Source organism: Cadophora gregata (assembly GCF_030347475.1).
Source record: "Cadophora gregata isolate MNR1 chromosome Unknown scaffold_3, whole genome shotgun sequence".
In the NCBI taxonomy this organism is placed as follows: domain Eukaryota; kingdom Fungi; phylum Ascomycota; class Leotiomycetes; order Helotiales; family Ploettnerulaceae; genus Cadophora; species Cadophora gregata.
In genome coordinates this window covers 574,208-586,792 of record NW_026695926.1, presented here as the reverse complement: position 1 = coordinate 586,792, position 12,585 = coordinate 574,208, and the positions used below count along the sequence as shown (strand labels likewise).

The 12,585-nt window shown below is 47.2% G+C and overlaps 5 protein-coding genes across 5 annotated transcripts; 2 read left to right on the top strand and 3 right to left on the bottom strand.

Moving 5' to 3' along the window:
* Positions 1 to 1,914: 1,914 nt before the first annotated feature.
* ONS95_008739 (uncharacterized protein) lies at positions 1,915 to 6,104 on the bottom strand. Its single transcript, XM_058502285.1, has 3 exons — positions 5,962 to 6,104; positions 2,341 to 4,168; positions 1,915 to 2,280 (listed from the first exon to the last, which is right to left on the bottom strand). Exons 2-3 carry the CDS (start codon positions 3,915 to 3,917, stop codon positions 1,962 to 1,964), a joined length of 1,896 nt encoding a protein of 631 aa, XP_058361212.1. The 5' UTR covers positions 3,918 to 4,168; positions 5,962 to 6,104; the 3' UTR covers positions 1,915 to 1,961.
* On the top strand, positions 4,980 to 5,681 carry ONS95_008738 (uncharacterized protein; the record flags this gene model as incomplete). The annotated part of the gene is made up of 1 exon (XM_058502284.1): positions 4,980 to 5,681. The coding sequence occupies one exon, from the start codon at positions 4,980 to 4,982 to the stop codon at positions 5,679 to 5,681; it is 702 nt and encodes a 233-aa protein (XP_058361213.1).
* A 119-nt stretch (positions 6,105 to 6,223) lies between the features above and the next one.
* POL3 (DNA-directed DNA polymerase delta) lies at positions 6,224 to 10,357 on the top strand. The gene is made up of 4 exons (XM_058502283.1): positions 6,224 to 6,718; positions 6,769 to 7,137; positions 7,184 to 8,997; positions 9,044 to 10,357. The coding sequence occupies exons 1-4, from the start codon at positions 6,320 to 6,322 to the stop codon at positions 9,780 to 9,782; spliced, it is 3,321 nt and encodes a 1,106-aa protein (XP_058361211.1). The 5' UTR covers positions 6,224 to 6,319; the 3' UTR covers positions 9,783 to 10,357.
* ONS95_008736 (uncharacterized protein) lies at positions 10,072 to 10,608 on the bottom strand (the record flags this gene model as incomplete). The annotated part of the gene is made up of 2 exons (XM_058502282.1): positions 10,072 to 10,421; positions 10,482 to 10,608. The coding sequence occupies 2 exons, from the start codon at positions 10,606 to 10,608 to the stop codon at positions 10,072 to 10,074; spliced, it is 477 nt and encodes a 158-aa protein (XP_058361210.1).
* A 1,001-nt stretch (positions 10,609 to 11,609) lies between these two features.
* Positions 11,610 to 12,176, bottom strand: ONS95_008735 (uncharacterized protein; the record flags this gene model as incomplete). The annotated part of the gene is made up of 1 exon (XM_058502281.1): positions 11,610 to 12,176. One exon carries the CDS (start codon positions 12,174 to 12,176, stop codon positions 11,610 to 11,612), a length of 567 nt encoding a protein of 188 aa, XP_058361209.1.
* Positions 12,177 to 12,585: the final 409 nt, after the last annotated feature.

The window sequence follows — 12,585 nt, the reverse complement described above, 5'->3', positions numbered from 1 at the left end:
TTATGAGCGAATTTGTCAAGCCCTTGCGATGTTACGTTATGATACACCATTTGCAGCATTTTTTTTTAATGTTCTTATCTCTTCAGCTAGCCTGTTTTTGTTTCCAGCGATTGAAATTCTCATAACCCATACAGAAATACACAGAACAAAGTCCTAGCATGATCAAGAGAGAATTTATATCCCTGTGGTTGCAGTCATATTTTCTACAAAGTCTGCGAAGTCTTGCTCTGCTCACAGGTACTATCCATGATGACGCTCCCACACTCCTGCTCTCACCTCATCGGGTTCCATTTTCAGCTTTACTGCTATTATTACCCCTCAATAACCATCTGTCCTTCTCAGCCTTCTGTGCGTCTCCATCCTCTTTCACCATCTTACCCTCTTCTCAGCCCCGTCCTCAGCACACATCTTTCAAAATTCAGCGAACGGCTTAAGCTCATCCTTCAGACTCGGAATGTCTTCTCGCGGGAACTTCCACAAGAACTCATGATAGCCTGATCACTTAGGTACATTCGGTTCATGATTATCCGCTCAGCATTTGTTCTTTTAATGTTACGCTCCCATGTCGTGACTTTGTTGCCATGGCGGGGTATGAGGTGGTGGAGATACAGGTGAGGGGCTTGATTTGGTCATACTACTGAATTCAGATTCTCACCTCAACCATCGAGTATGGTGAGGGAGTTGCTAGGAGGTCGGCCATGTAGCTTCTGAACATTTCGTCAAGTTCCGTCTTTGTCATGCCAGGGCGCTGCTGCATCATTCTCTCATTGATCTGGTCGAGGAACACAAGGTCGGAAAGATCATTTCCTCTGCATATAGTATGCCGTTGAAAGATCATCACCGGCTGATTGAGTTCTACCTTGCCTGTTTTTCATTACGGCTTTGACTCTCGATTCTGCTGGGCGAGGCGATATGGAGATTGATATTGGTGACTCTAATTGTAGGGTAGGAAGCGCACTTCGTATACAATTGGAGATATAAGGTCGGGACAACGTGATCAGTGCAAGTGAAGCAGCTGACAATTGATTCCGGATTCACTATTAGTTAATTTACTTTCACTTCGGCGTTTTTAGAATCACGTAGAAGCTACATTTGGCCTTGAAGATGACCTCAACAACCTCGAGAACCTCTCAAGTATCTATCATGGGTGACAGGTAAGTCTTTCAAGCCTTTAATTAACCTACCATACACGTGCCAACTGCAGATAGAGCGCGGGCGGATGGCTTCGATATCGATGCAGTCGTCGAGGGAACGCGAGTCCACTTGAAAAGAATGTACCCAAACGAAAGCTCGCTCCAACTCGCAGATTGCCACAATCAAGATTATTTCTCGCACATACAAGCTGATTTTGATTACGTCTTCGATGTAAGAGTCAGAAACGGGTTCGATAGTGCGGATGTAAGTAAGTTCTCCCTGTTCAATTTCGTTCAGAATCTCGTAGCCACAACGCGTATAGGAATGGATGAGGTAGTCCTTTAAAGCCGAGAAATTCGAGGACAAGGAGTCACAACGGCACCTAGACGCCATACATACCCCTGGATGAAAAATTGCAGACCTCTGGAAATGCTTCGACTACCTGATTCTACTGCACAACAGCTATACCGATGAGTACCCAGCCTTGCAAGGAAAGCTGAGGAAACGTTATGATGAGGAGCTTACTCCAGTTCGTGATTGGGATTTGCAGAGCTGTATGACGCCATGGGGGCTCACATATCGTGGGCTCAGTTACAACAAGTTGTTGTAGATTGTGCATGAGGGGATGCACAAGGTGCATGAGAACTTTATTGCATTTCGGGATTGGTGGGATGACGAGGTCAAGCGCAGAATGGGCAGCGAGATGGAGACCAATGGAAAAGCTGCGTAATGAAGTTCTGAATGTCAGGAAGATCACATCCATACAAAACAAGCAGTATATTAGCAATAATAATAGCATTGTATTTTATGAAGAGGTGGTGATGTGTCTAGAAATGTATGTCTAGCGAGGGAGAAACGGGTATAGCTTCCGGTGGCAAGTTGTCATAGAATTTGAAGTCGTAATAGTTCATCGCAACATCGAAATTATCTGACCCATCGTACGCCTCAAGCTCGGCGTGACCGTCAAGAGGCAAGACAAAGGGCAGATCAGTAGCAGCACTGTCGTTCGACTTGACCTCCTGACTGAAGTCGAGGTCGAAGCAATCCGTTTCTAAATCAAGCGAGCCATCCCAAGCATTCGGCATATCGCAAGCTCCGAATCCTAAATCTGGATAGTCTGTGAACAATTCAGTGTCGCAAGGAAAGCTGCAGGCCGCAAACTTTGATCAGCACTAACATAGTTAATTTGGCAGGGGAGTCATTTACCTTAGACTGCCAATGGAGTTCCCGCACGTATCTTCCATCATAGAAGACGGAGCTTCAATTACATCCGTGATTTGGTTATTTCCTGGCAAAGAAGCTCTTTCAAGTACACTCACAATTTCCTCATCAAATCCCCAGTCACCTGTCCAGTCCTCCGCAACAGAATACCCATCAATAAAGTGTTCGGCGAGATGTTCCACACGACCAGTCCAGGAACTCAACAGGGCATCGCAAAATCCACAGCGGGAATGAATTGACGTCCTGATGCTCTTCCAAGATTCTATTGATTCAACGAAAGTGCAGCTGCCATGCATGAGACGCAGATGCTGTCGGAGATGGTCTTTGCGATAGAATGTTCGTTCTGTGACAGACCGGTTTGCACAGGTAGTATAGCCATGGCCGCTAATATGTGAAGGAGTCGGATCCAAAACCCCACAGAAGACACATGTAATCTCATTGGTAGATGGATTGACATCGACACCACCATTTGGACTGCACGTCCAGCTTTCATGTGGTAAATGTATGGTCTTCTCGTGCCGTTGCCAGTCGTACTTTGTTCTGAAGCGATCAGCACAAAACGTACATTGGAATTTCCTCGAGACATCGCTATTTGCCAGCTTTTCGGAATATGAACAGGTATCTGACCTGACTGGAAGTTGCCGGCGTCTTCGAGATGACCGAGCTGACATTGCAGCAATGTCATCGTCAGCCTTCCATTCGTCAGGGTGGACTGACTCAACGTTGGCAGCATATGAGCGGACCTCCATGCTTGAAAGTGAAGATTCGCTTGAACAAAACTCGCGATGATACCTAGTTGATCCTTGCAGGAAGTTCGCACAAGAAACCCCGTTGAGTTGGACCACTGCGTCTAGGATAGCTGGCAAGGCAGCTGCTTCCTGCTCCGTCCATGAGTTCAGCCAGCGATGGAAGAGGGGTACTTCTTCCATTGGCGGAGATGGCACCAATGGCATATCTAACATCGCCGAAGGGTTTGAATGTGTCTCTGACTTGGGAACCTTCCCTCGCTTTCGTACATTTGCAAACCAGGTCGAGATCTGGCTGCGTTTGAGGCCAGTCTCCACAGTCAGGTGATCCAAATCTTTGTCCGTTGGGTATGGAGACTGACGATGGGCGGAGACCCATTCTTCTAGCTTACGGAGAGCAGAACGAGGGAATCGTGGCCTTGGACGTGGCCCCTCCTTCGATGACAGGCTTGCGATGCCGGAGAATGATCCAGCGCCAGGAGTTGCGTTGCTCGACCCTGCAACCGAGCGTGGTGAAGTACGAGAGCGAGGCATCGTGGTCGGATCGCGTGAAGATGTCTTGAGAAAATGTATTGAGATGCTGGTTGCATCGAGCTTGAAGCTGCTCTGCGGTTGTCCGGTGTAGGGGCAGGAAAATGGACGGATACAGGAGATGAGAGTCATCACGTGATATTGGTCTATCCACGCCCTTCGGTAATTCAGACCAGGGTTCACCAACCATGAGGCCATATGATGTATACTTTGTTTTAAACGATTGAAAGTAGCTCTAGTCAAATCAAAAGTCTCCTGGTAACTCGATTGAGGGCCAACATGCATCTAGCATGTTTACTGGACAATTGGCTTGAAGTGGGGAACTGTCGATTCGTCCATTGTATGATTTGGATGGGCAAGTCCAAGAACTCATCACTCAATCTATTATTGACCATGACGACCGATTGAATGTGGATAGTTTATCAAGACTATGTAAAGTAGGGGACATTAGCTTTACCCAACCTATTGATGGTGTACCCTCCGGGCAAAGGTTGGCTTCTGAGAATCGCTGGAGGGGCCAGTGGGGCACTGCAAGTCTTGAGCGGTTCATGGACAATCAGTGAACGGTCAATTTATAGCAATAAAGATTCTTTGACAGTTGTCAGTTTATCATTTCAGGAAAGTACGGTTGAGCAAAACTTGCATTTTTTTGACGTAGGCAGGCTTGATTGAAATATGTAAAGCATAAATTGTGACTTTGAAACCGAAGGCCACTTCCATATCTTATCTCGAATTGAACTTGTGACGCCTGTCAGATTCTTGAGAGTTATAGGAGGATTATAGTGGAGTTAGTGGCTTCGTTGACGCTTCTGTAACAGGTGAAATGGATCCTCGCTTACCTACGAAGGGAGGTTTGTCGCTTAACAAATACAAAGTCGGGTCTGCGTCCACCCTCGAATAGAAATATATTCGAGGCTGCCAGCAGTATTCACAAGCTCAGCCTTGCAAGAAAATTCTGCACACTATCTCGAAATCTAAATGACACAAGAACGACAGAAGCATTCACTAGACAAGACAAAGACTGTCGCACCATTCCCAAGCTTTTCATAAAGGACAGCCTCCACTCCGCACACATTCTTCTTTCCTGTGTTTCCTGCAGGAGAAAAGAACAACAGGTCGTGGGTACAGAACGCACAGCCCGGCCAAGGAGGCAACAGGCCTTCATTCTATGTATGGACAGAGATTGAGAGGAACAGGACCTCCTTCCCCGATTCCCATATCGGAGACAAAACCTACGCGCTCTCCGAGCGTTCAAATTCATCTCATACAGCGTAAGTTAAGTACAGCCAAGGCATTATACCAGTACAAGGAGTACACTTGATACTGACTAATTGGAAAACCAGCGCGATGTCTATCTCTGAAGAAGCCAATAAGCTCGCCTTGAACCTGGCTCTTGCCGCCAGTATTGACGGCTCCTTAAAATGCAGCCCACCTGTTCAAGATCGTTTCGCCACCACCTGGAGTGGAATCAAAGATGCCCAGGCGCTTGCTTTCGGTTTCATCCTTGGATATGTTGAGACGATCGAGGCCGAAGATGGCACCCCTCGATACATTGTCAACACGGAGTACTCAAACAAGATCGCGACATTCAACCTCGTGTCAAACGAATATCACCGACGCCGCCATGCGCATGATCAGGAGATACACACCGGTGACGATTTAGGAGAGCAGATCAGTGCAGACGATTGGAGACGGGTTACTCGAGGAGCCAAGCTACGACTTCTCCAAGACGTTGATCGCTTAACCAAGTACATGGTCTCAGGCTTGTATTCTGTGCGGGCTAAAATCGAGATAAGCCCCTCCAAGTTCACAATTGAAGCTACTCGCTCGATTGTTGAGAAGGCTAACAAGTGGGGTATCAGCACGGAAAGAGCCATGAAGACATTGACAGAAGATGTGCGGATCCTTCTGACAATGCGGAAATTACTTCAGGCCATGGAAGTAATGGTCCGGGAGGAGACAAGTGACGGCTGGGGTTGGGTACTTGGTTTGGATAAGCAGGTCCATCTTTATGGTGTTATCAGCAAGGCATGGTGGTCGAAGGAGTAGGTTCTTCTGGACTTTTGCTCTTCGCATGATGAAGCCGGGAAATGATGAGCTGAAGGCATTCATGCTAGACTTGCTCGACAACGAAGAGAAGTATGAGGCCTCCAAGATGGAAGTACTTGACGGCCTATTGTAGTGACAGCGCAGAAATCACGCACACAGGTCATGAATAATCTCAACATACACATAAGACCTGTCATGGCTTTATTGCCTTCAATTTTTGGAGACCCCCTGATATAGAGTTATAAAGAAAGTGATTGACTGAAGGTTGATCTGTACCTACCGAAAAAGCCAAGAACATTGAGGCACTAAAGTGAGGTAGAGCGCCCACGGTCCAGGAAAGGAGTGACAAATTGTACTTTTTGAAACCGAAACAAATGTGGCGGAATTCTTTTGATACATGCGACTGGAATACAAAAGTCGGTGGGTACTGACGCGCGCGAGAGAAAAACAAACAGTTGTTCTTGATGTTGTATTTTGCTGACATAATCGCCAGCTAATTGAAATCACGTCGCGTAGACGACTGGAACGATCCGTGCAGGACGCGACAGGGAACACCAAGATTTCCTCCTGCGACTATTCGACCTCCTCTTTTCTTGTTTACTTTCCCTCTTCTCTGCAACACCCAGCCATTATCCATCATGGCTCCCTCAAGACTGCCCCAGAAAAGGATTCTCGGTGATACCACCAATACTCGAAGAAATATTCCCTCGTCTCCTTCATCAGCCAAAAAGCGCAAGCTCGAACCAGTCGAACCCGCCTCATCGCCCGCTGCCAGATTCAAGAGCTCCCAGAATGGGCCGAAAGGTAAATTGGGCTCCAGTCAGCCCAGTCACTTCGAGTCGGAGGTGTTGGAGAAGATGACACAGGATATGGCCGGGTTGAGGAAGAACAATTCGGAGAAGGACCAGCATTGGCCACGACCGAGCCTGAATGATTTCAAGGCGAGCAAAGACAACCTCATATTTCAGCAGATAGAGTGCGAAGAAGGGACTTTGCACGGAGGCAATGCAACAGTCAAGTTGTTCGGTGTTACAGAGGCAAGTCCCGTCTCTTATCGAGTGACGTTCCCTGCTGACCGACGCTGCAGACTGGCCACTCTGCCATGCTTCACGTTACAGACTTCCTCCACTACCTCTATGTTGCTGCTCCGGTAAACTTCACGCAGCGCGAGTGCGAAGGATTCAAGACATTTTTAGACGCGCAGCTGGCCACGCATCAACCAGCAATCCATTCTGTGCAGATTGTCCTTCGAGAGAACCTCTATGGGTTCCAAGGAAACCAGCAGAACCCATACATTAAAATTACAGTCAACGACCCCAAATTTATCAACAAGGTCAGAAGTGTGATTGAGGCAGGAACGGCGAACTACAAAGGGATGTGGAAAGGGTCTGGCGATGGCGGAATCTTAACATTTGATAGTATTGCATACGTTCTAAGATTTATGATTGACTGCAAGGTATTTCGCCACTATATAGGCGTTGGACCTTGCTAATATGATTCAGATATCCGGCATGTCGTGGGTCGAGGTACCGGCAGGGAATTACACAATGATTCCAGAAAACGAGCGGCATTCGAATTGCCAAATAGAAGCATGGGTATCATTCCGCGATCTGATTGCACATAAGCCAGAAGGAGAATGGGCGAAAATGGCACCCTTACGAATCCTGTCCTTCGATATTGAGTGTGCTGGTCGTAAGGGTATCTTCCCTGAAGCAAACCAAGATCCAGTCATTCAAATCGCAAACGTCGTGACCCGGTACGGAGAGAAGAAGCCGTTCGTTCGAAATGTATTCTGTCTGGACAAAACTAGCTCAATTGTTAACACACAACTTCTCGAGTTTGATCGGGAGGAACAAATGCTATCGAAGTGGAGTGATTTCCTAGATGTGGTTGATCCGGATATCATCATTGGTTACAATATCTGCAATTTTGATTTTCCATATCTTCTGGACAGGGCAAGACATTTGAAGATTCGAGATTTCGATGCATGGACTCGTTTGAAGGGTGTCAGGTCTGTATCCAAGGATACGAACTTCTCCAGTAAGCAGATGGGGAATCGGGACACAAAGGCAACAAATACGAATGGTCGACTACAACTAGATTTACTACAACTTGTTCAAAGGGATCACCAACTTCGAAGTTACACTTTGAACTCCGTGTGTGCCCAATTCCTGGGAGAGCAGAAGGAAGATGTGCATCATACCATGATCACTGAGCTTTTCAACGGGACGCCAGAATCTCGACGGCGTCTGGCTGTATATTGCTTGAAGGACGCATTCCTCCCACAACGTTTGATGGACAAGTTATCATGTCTCGAAAACTACACTGAGATGGCAAGAGTCACTGGTGTTCCGTTCAACTATCTTCTCTCGCGTGGTCAGCAAGTCAAGTTCGTAAGTCAGTTGTTCCGCAAAGCACTGGAACAGAAACTAGTCATTCCCAACTTAAGGACCGATGCCACTGATGAGCAGTACGAAGGAGCAACCGTTATCGAACCTACACGGGGATATTACGATGTTCCCATCGCCACGCTTGATTTTGCTTCTCTGTATCCTTCCATCATCCAGGCACACAACCTCTGCTACACGACACTGCTCAACAAGAATGTCATCGAGAAGTTGAACTTGGTCAAGGACGAAGACTATATTGTCACTCCCAATGGCGACATGTTCTGTACTCTCAAGCAGCGCAAGGGATTGCTGGCACAAATTCTGGAAGAATTGCTCACTGCCAGAAAACAGGCGAAGCGAGAACTTGCAGTTGAAACAGACCCTTTCAAGAAGGCTGTACTGAATGGTCGACAATTGGCTTTGAAAATTAGCGCCAACAGTGTTTACGGTCTTACAGGAGCAACAGTCGGAAAACTTCCATGTCTTGCCATTGCCAGTAGTACAACCAGTTACGGTCGTCAGATGATTGAGAAAACGAAGGAAGAAGTCGAGCAGAAGTACACCATTGCCAATGGCTACAGTCATGATGCTCAAGTCATCTATGGTGACACTGATTCGGTCATGGTCAAGTTTGGGTGCAAGGATCTTCCAACGGCAATGAAGTTGGGAGAAGAAGCAGCGGCTTATGTTTCGTCCAAGTTCATCAAGCCAATCAAGCTTGAGTTCGAGAAGGTCTATTTCCCATATCTCCTGATCAACAAGAAACGTTATGCTGGTTTGTACTGGACGAACCCGGACAAATATGATAAGATGGATACCAAGGGTATCGAGACGGTCCGAAGAGACAATTGTCGGTTGGTTCAGAATGTCATCGAGACGGTTCTGAGGATGATCTTGATTGATCGAGACGTGCAAGGCGCGCAAGAGTATGTAACACGCCACCCTTGGATAAACTTTGCTAACGAGACACAGTTATGTCAAGGACACCATCTCGGATCTTTTGCAAAACAAAATCGACATGTCTAAACTCGTCATCACCAAAGCCCTTGCAAAGGCTGACTACACAGCTAAACAAGCTCACGTCGAACTCGCAGAGCGAATGAAGAAGCGTGATGCTGGATCAGCACCAACCCTCGGTGACCGAGTCGCGTACGTGATCATCAAAGGCTCAGCTGGAGCCAAAAATTTCGAGCGTTCAGAAGATCCCATCTTCGTTTTGGAGAACAACATTCCTATCGACACCAAGTACTACCTTGACAACCAGCTCGCCAAACCACTGGGCCGTATCTTCGAGCCTATCCTTGGCGAGACGAAAGCCAACAGTTTGCTAGCAGGAGACCACACGCGTTCCATCTCTGTCGCTGCGCCGTCCATCGGTGGACTCATGAAATTTGCCAAGAAGACATTCACATGTATGGGATGCAAGAAGCCACTTGTAGGAAAGGAGGAGTCAGGCGGAGCGGTATGCTCGAATTGCGCACCCCGTGTTGGTGAGCTGTATCAAAAGACACTCAACAAAGTCAGTGACCTGGAAGTTAGATTCGGGAGACTATGGACACAATGTCAGCGCTGTCAGGGCAGTATGCACTGTGAGGTCATTTGTTCGAGTAAGGATTGTCCCATCTTTTATATGCGGATGAAGGCGAAAAAGGACGTGGAGGATGCAGGAAAGGAGCTGGTTCGGTTCGATAGAGATGCTGCTGCTTGGTAGAGAGCTTCTACGGTGAATGCTGTGCCATCATGAGTTCGAATGGATTAGGGAGGAGACATGGAGTTTTGGGACTGGTTTTGTAGGCTACGGGCATGGCGTTAGGAACAGGTCTGGTTGAAAGTTTTACGAGGACAAGGCCAATAATGAGTATATCCTCTTACCCAATTTCAAATATAACCACCATCAAATTGCATCCCTCCGGCGTCTACTCATCATTCTCAGCGACCACCAGTCCGCCATAATCCCTTACCCCTCTCCCCTTCCCGCACCCTTTCAAGTGTGTCACTAGCTATCCACCATACCCGCCTCCACACCCATGGATGCCATACACACCCCCCACAATCCACATAATCACATCAATCAGAGACCACGTAGAGTAAATAAACTTCGCCAAATAAATTAAGGGACTTTCTGGCTCGTCCCCAGCTGTGTAAGAAAAGACTGTAACCAGGGCCGATAAGAGCAGAATCAGGATCTTGAATGAGGCGAGAATCCAGTGGTGTGCAAGCCATTGGTCGGCGGCGGTGAAGCTGAAGAACATGGCGAGGAGAGTGGCGAGCCGGAATTTGTCGGCGCATTCTTTGCTTGGGGGTACAGGGCCGAAATTGGAACGGGGTGTGAGGTTGGGAGCCGGGGCTGCTGCGTTGGTGGTTAGTCTTGGAGCTTGAATACTTCATTTGGGGGGGAAAATATTCGTACCAGATTCCGACATGCTGTGGAAGCCCAGGTAGGTGAGGTACCCGACGAGGAGAGTGACCATGACCATTTGATAGGCCAGGAAATACGTGGCATGTCTTTGCATGAACGCTTTGTTGGTTCGCGGCATGTTTGCTTGTTTGGTTAAAGTATGGCTCTGGTGCTGCTGGGTAGTGAAGATGCGAAGTGGGATTGGTCTGGTTGAAATGAACATCAATATATTTAGGTCTGTAGATATTGTAGTGAATATCGAAAAGAGTGTCGCAGAGAGAGAGTTGCGAATCGGTGTGACAAAGGAATACAATAGAGTAGTCAAGTAGCGCCTACTAATCTACTCTACTCTACTATGAGTAACCTGCTACTCTAAATCTACTCTACTCGACTCTACTCTACTACTTTAGAGTAGTACTCGAGTAGTAGAGTAAAATTTTATCACACTGGTTGTGTTATAAACAGAGTCTTATGAGAAGCAAACTTTTTAGATCCCTCTAATGTGACACCCTGACGGCAATAACTGTGTGGAATGTTTTTGCTGGCCGCCTCGGTTTAGTGCACGTTGGTTGTGAATCATCGAATCCATCAAATGATATTCCTCGGCTCAAGAAGTCATGCTGGTGTCACAAACCCGGGTTTGGCAGATAAAGGGAAATGTGCTGGTTTCGGAAAGCTGAAACTTGTCTTCCAGTATTGTCTTTGTTGGCAAAGGATTGCTGTCCCGACGCTAAGCCGTGTTTGTTAAGCGAGTTGTAAACACGGGAGCGGGGGGTGTTAGGGTGACGAAAAAGGTGGCCGATTTTGGCAAACCCATCGACTTCACAATTATCACGAATTAAACCACAACAAATTAATCCCTATCAAAGCAGAGAAGAAAAAAGTTAAATAGCTGTTTTTGAAGGGTTATACAAGAATATATTGAATTTCAGTCGTTGTGTGCTATCTTAAAGCAAGAGTCAGCAAGTACTTTCGTGTTCTGCACATGCCTCAATCCGCCATATTTTTCGTCACCCCATAGCCGGGCAAGACAAACACATTTGCAACTCGAAGATCAACCGAGGTTTCCACATACTAGCAGTCAGATAGTATTTATTAGTATCTTTCAACCATCATTTCAAGGTACCTCCACACCCAAACTCATCTCCTCAAACCCTCCCACCATCTCCTCCCACTCTTCTCCCCCGTCTCTTCCTCCGCCTCCTCCATCTTCTCCCCAATCACATACCCCTGCCCAATCTCCCCACCCGTAACCTCCCACCCATGAACCAAGTTATGCACCTTCAAAAAATGAACATAAACCCTCCCAAAATCCCTCTTCACATCCATTTCCCCAAACTTCCAACTCGACCACCCCTGCATCTCATCCTTCACCCTAAAATGGTCTGCCAGACTAGCCTCCCTCCCCGTAGGCGCCACGAACTCCCCCTTATCCGCCTCATCCTCCTCATCGTACCGTTCCGAGGTCTGGCTGTCTTTTGCGTTCTCCAGTTTGTGTTTGAGGTTGGTGTAGGGTTGTGTTTTGGGGTCGTTGGACACAGTGTTGAGGAGCTTGAGGAAGTTCTTGCAGGAGATGCGGACGTGCGGAGAGGGTTGGGAGTTGAGGAAGGTGAGGATGGCTTGGATTTGAGGGGGGGTGAAGAGGTTGGCGCAGCGGTACGGGGGTTCGATTTCGATTTCGGGGTTGGAGGGGCTTGTTGATGCCATTTTTTGAAGGGTGGGGAGAGCGAGAAGGAAGAGTGAGAGTGGGTAGTGAGTAAGCAGGCGATAGGCCCCAGATTCTGGTTGATGAAGGGTTTTTTATCTTGTCTAGATCTCAGGCTTTTGAGTAATGCCGTTCTTTGTTTTTGTTAGAGAGCATAGAGAGAAATTGTTGTGGAGTTATTGGTTGGCACAAAGATTGAAGAGGAATGCAATACTTCAAAAGATGTGATAATCCAGTCCAAAAATCAATCAAAGGAAGTTGCATTTGGTGTTTTTAATCTGACTTGCCATGATCTATACCATGTGCTGGATGAATCACGAAAACCATATCGGTATCGCTGTACTCCGTACTCAGAACCCACCTGAATCAGAAAACTCTTTTCAAATTCTCAAATCAACGGTATTGGAAGTC

Excerpts from the sequence above, each read along its gene's own strand:
- ONS95_008739 (XM_058502285.1), bottom strand. The coding sequence starts at position 3,917 with ATGCATGTTGGCCCTCAATCGAGTTACCAGGAGACTTTTGATTTGACT. Across the intron at positions 2,281-2,340 it reads AACTCCATTGGCAGTCTAAG|CTTTCCTTGCGACACTGAAT; the intron begins GTAAATGACTCC and ends TGCGGCCTGCAG.
- POL3 (XM_058502283.1), top strand. The coding sequence starts at position 6,320 with ATGGCTCCCTCAAGACTGCCCCAGAAAAGGATTCTCGGTGATACCACC. Across the intron at positions 7,138-7,183 it reads GATTTATGATTGACTGCAAG|ATATCCGGCATGTCGTGGGT; the intron begins GTATTTCGCCAC and ends AATATGATTCAG. Across the intron at positions 8,998-9,043 it reads GACGTGCAAGGCGCGCAAGA|TTATGTCAAGGACACCATCT; the intron begins GTATGTAACACG and ends AACGAGACACAG.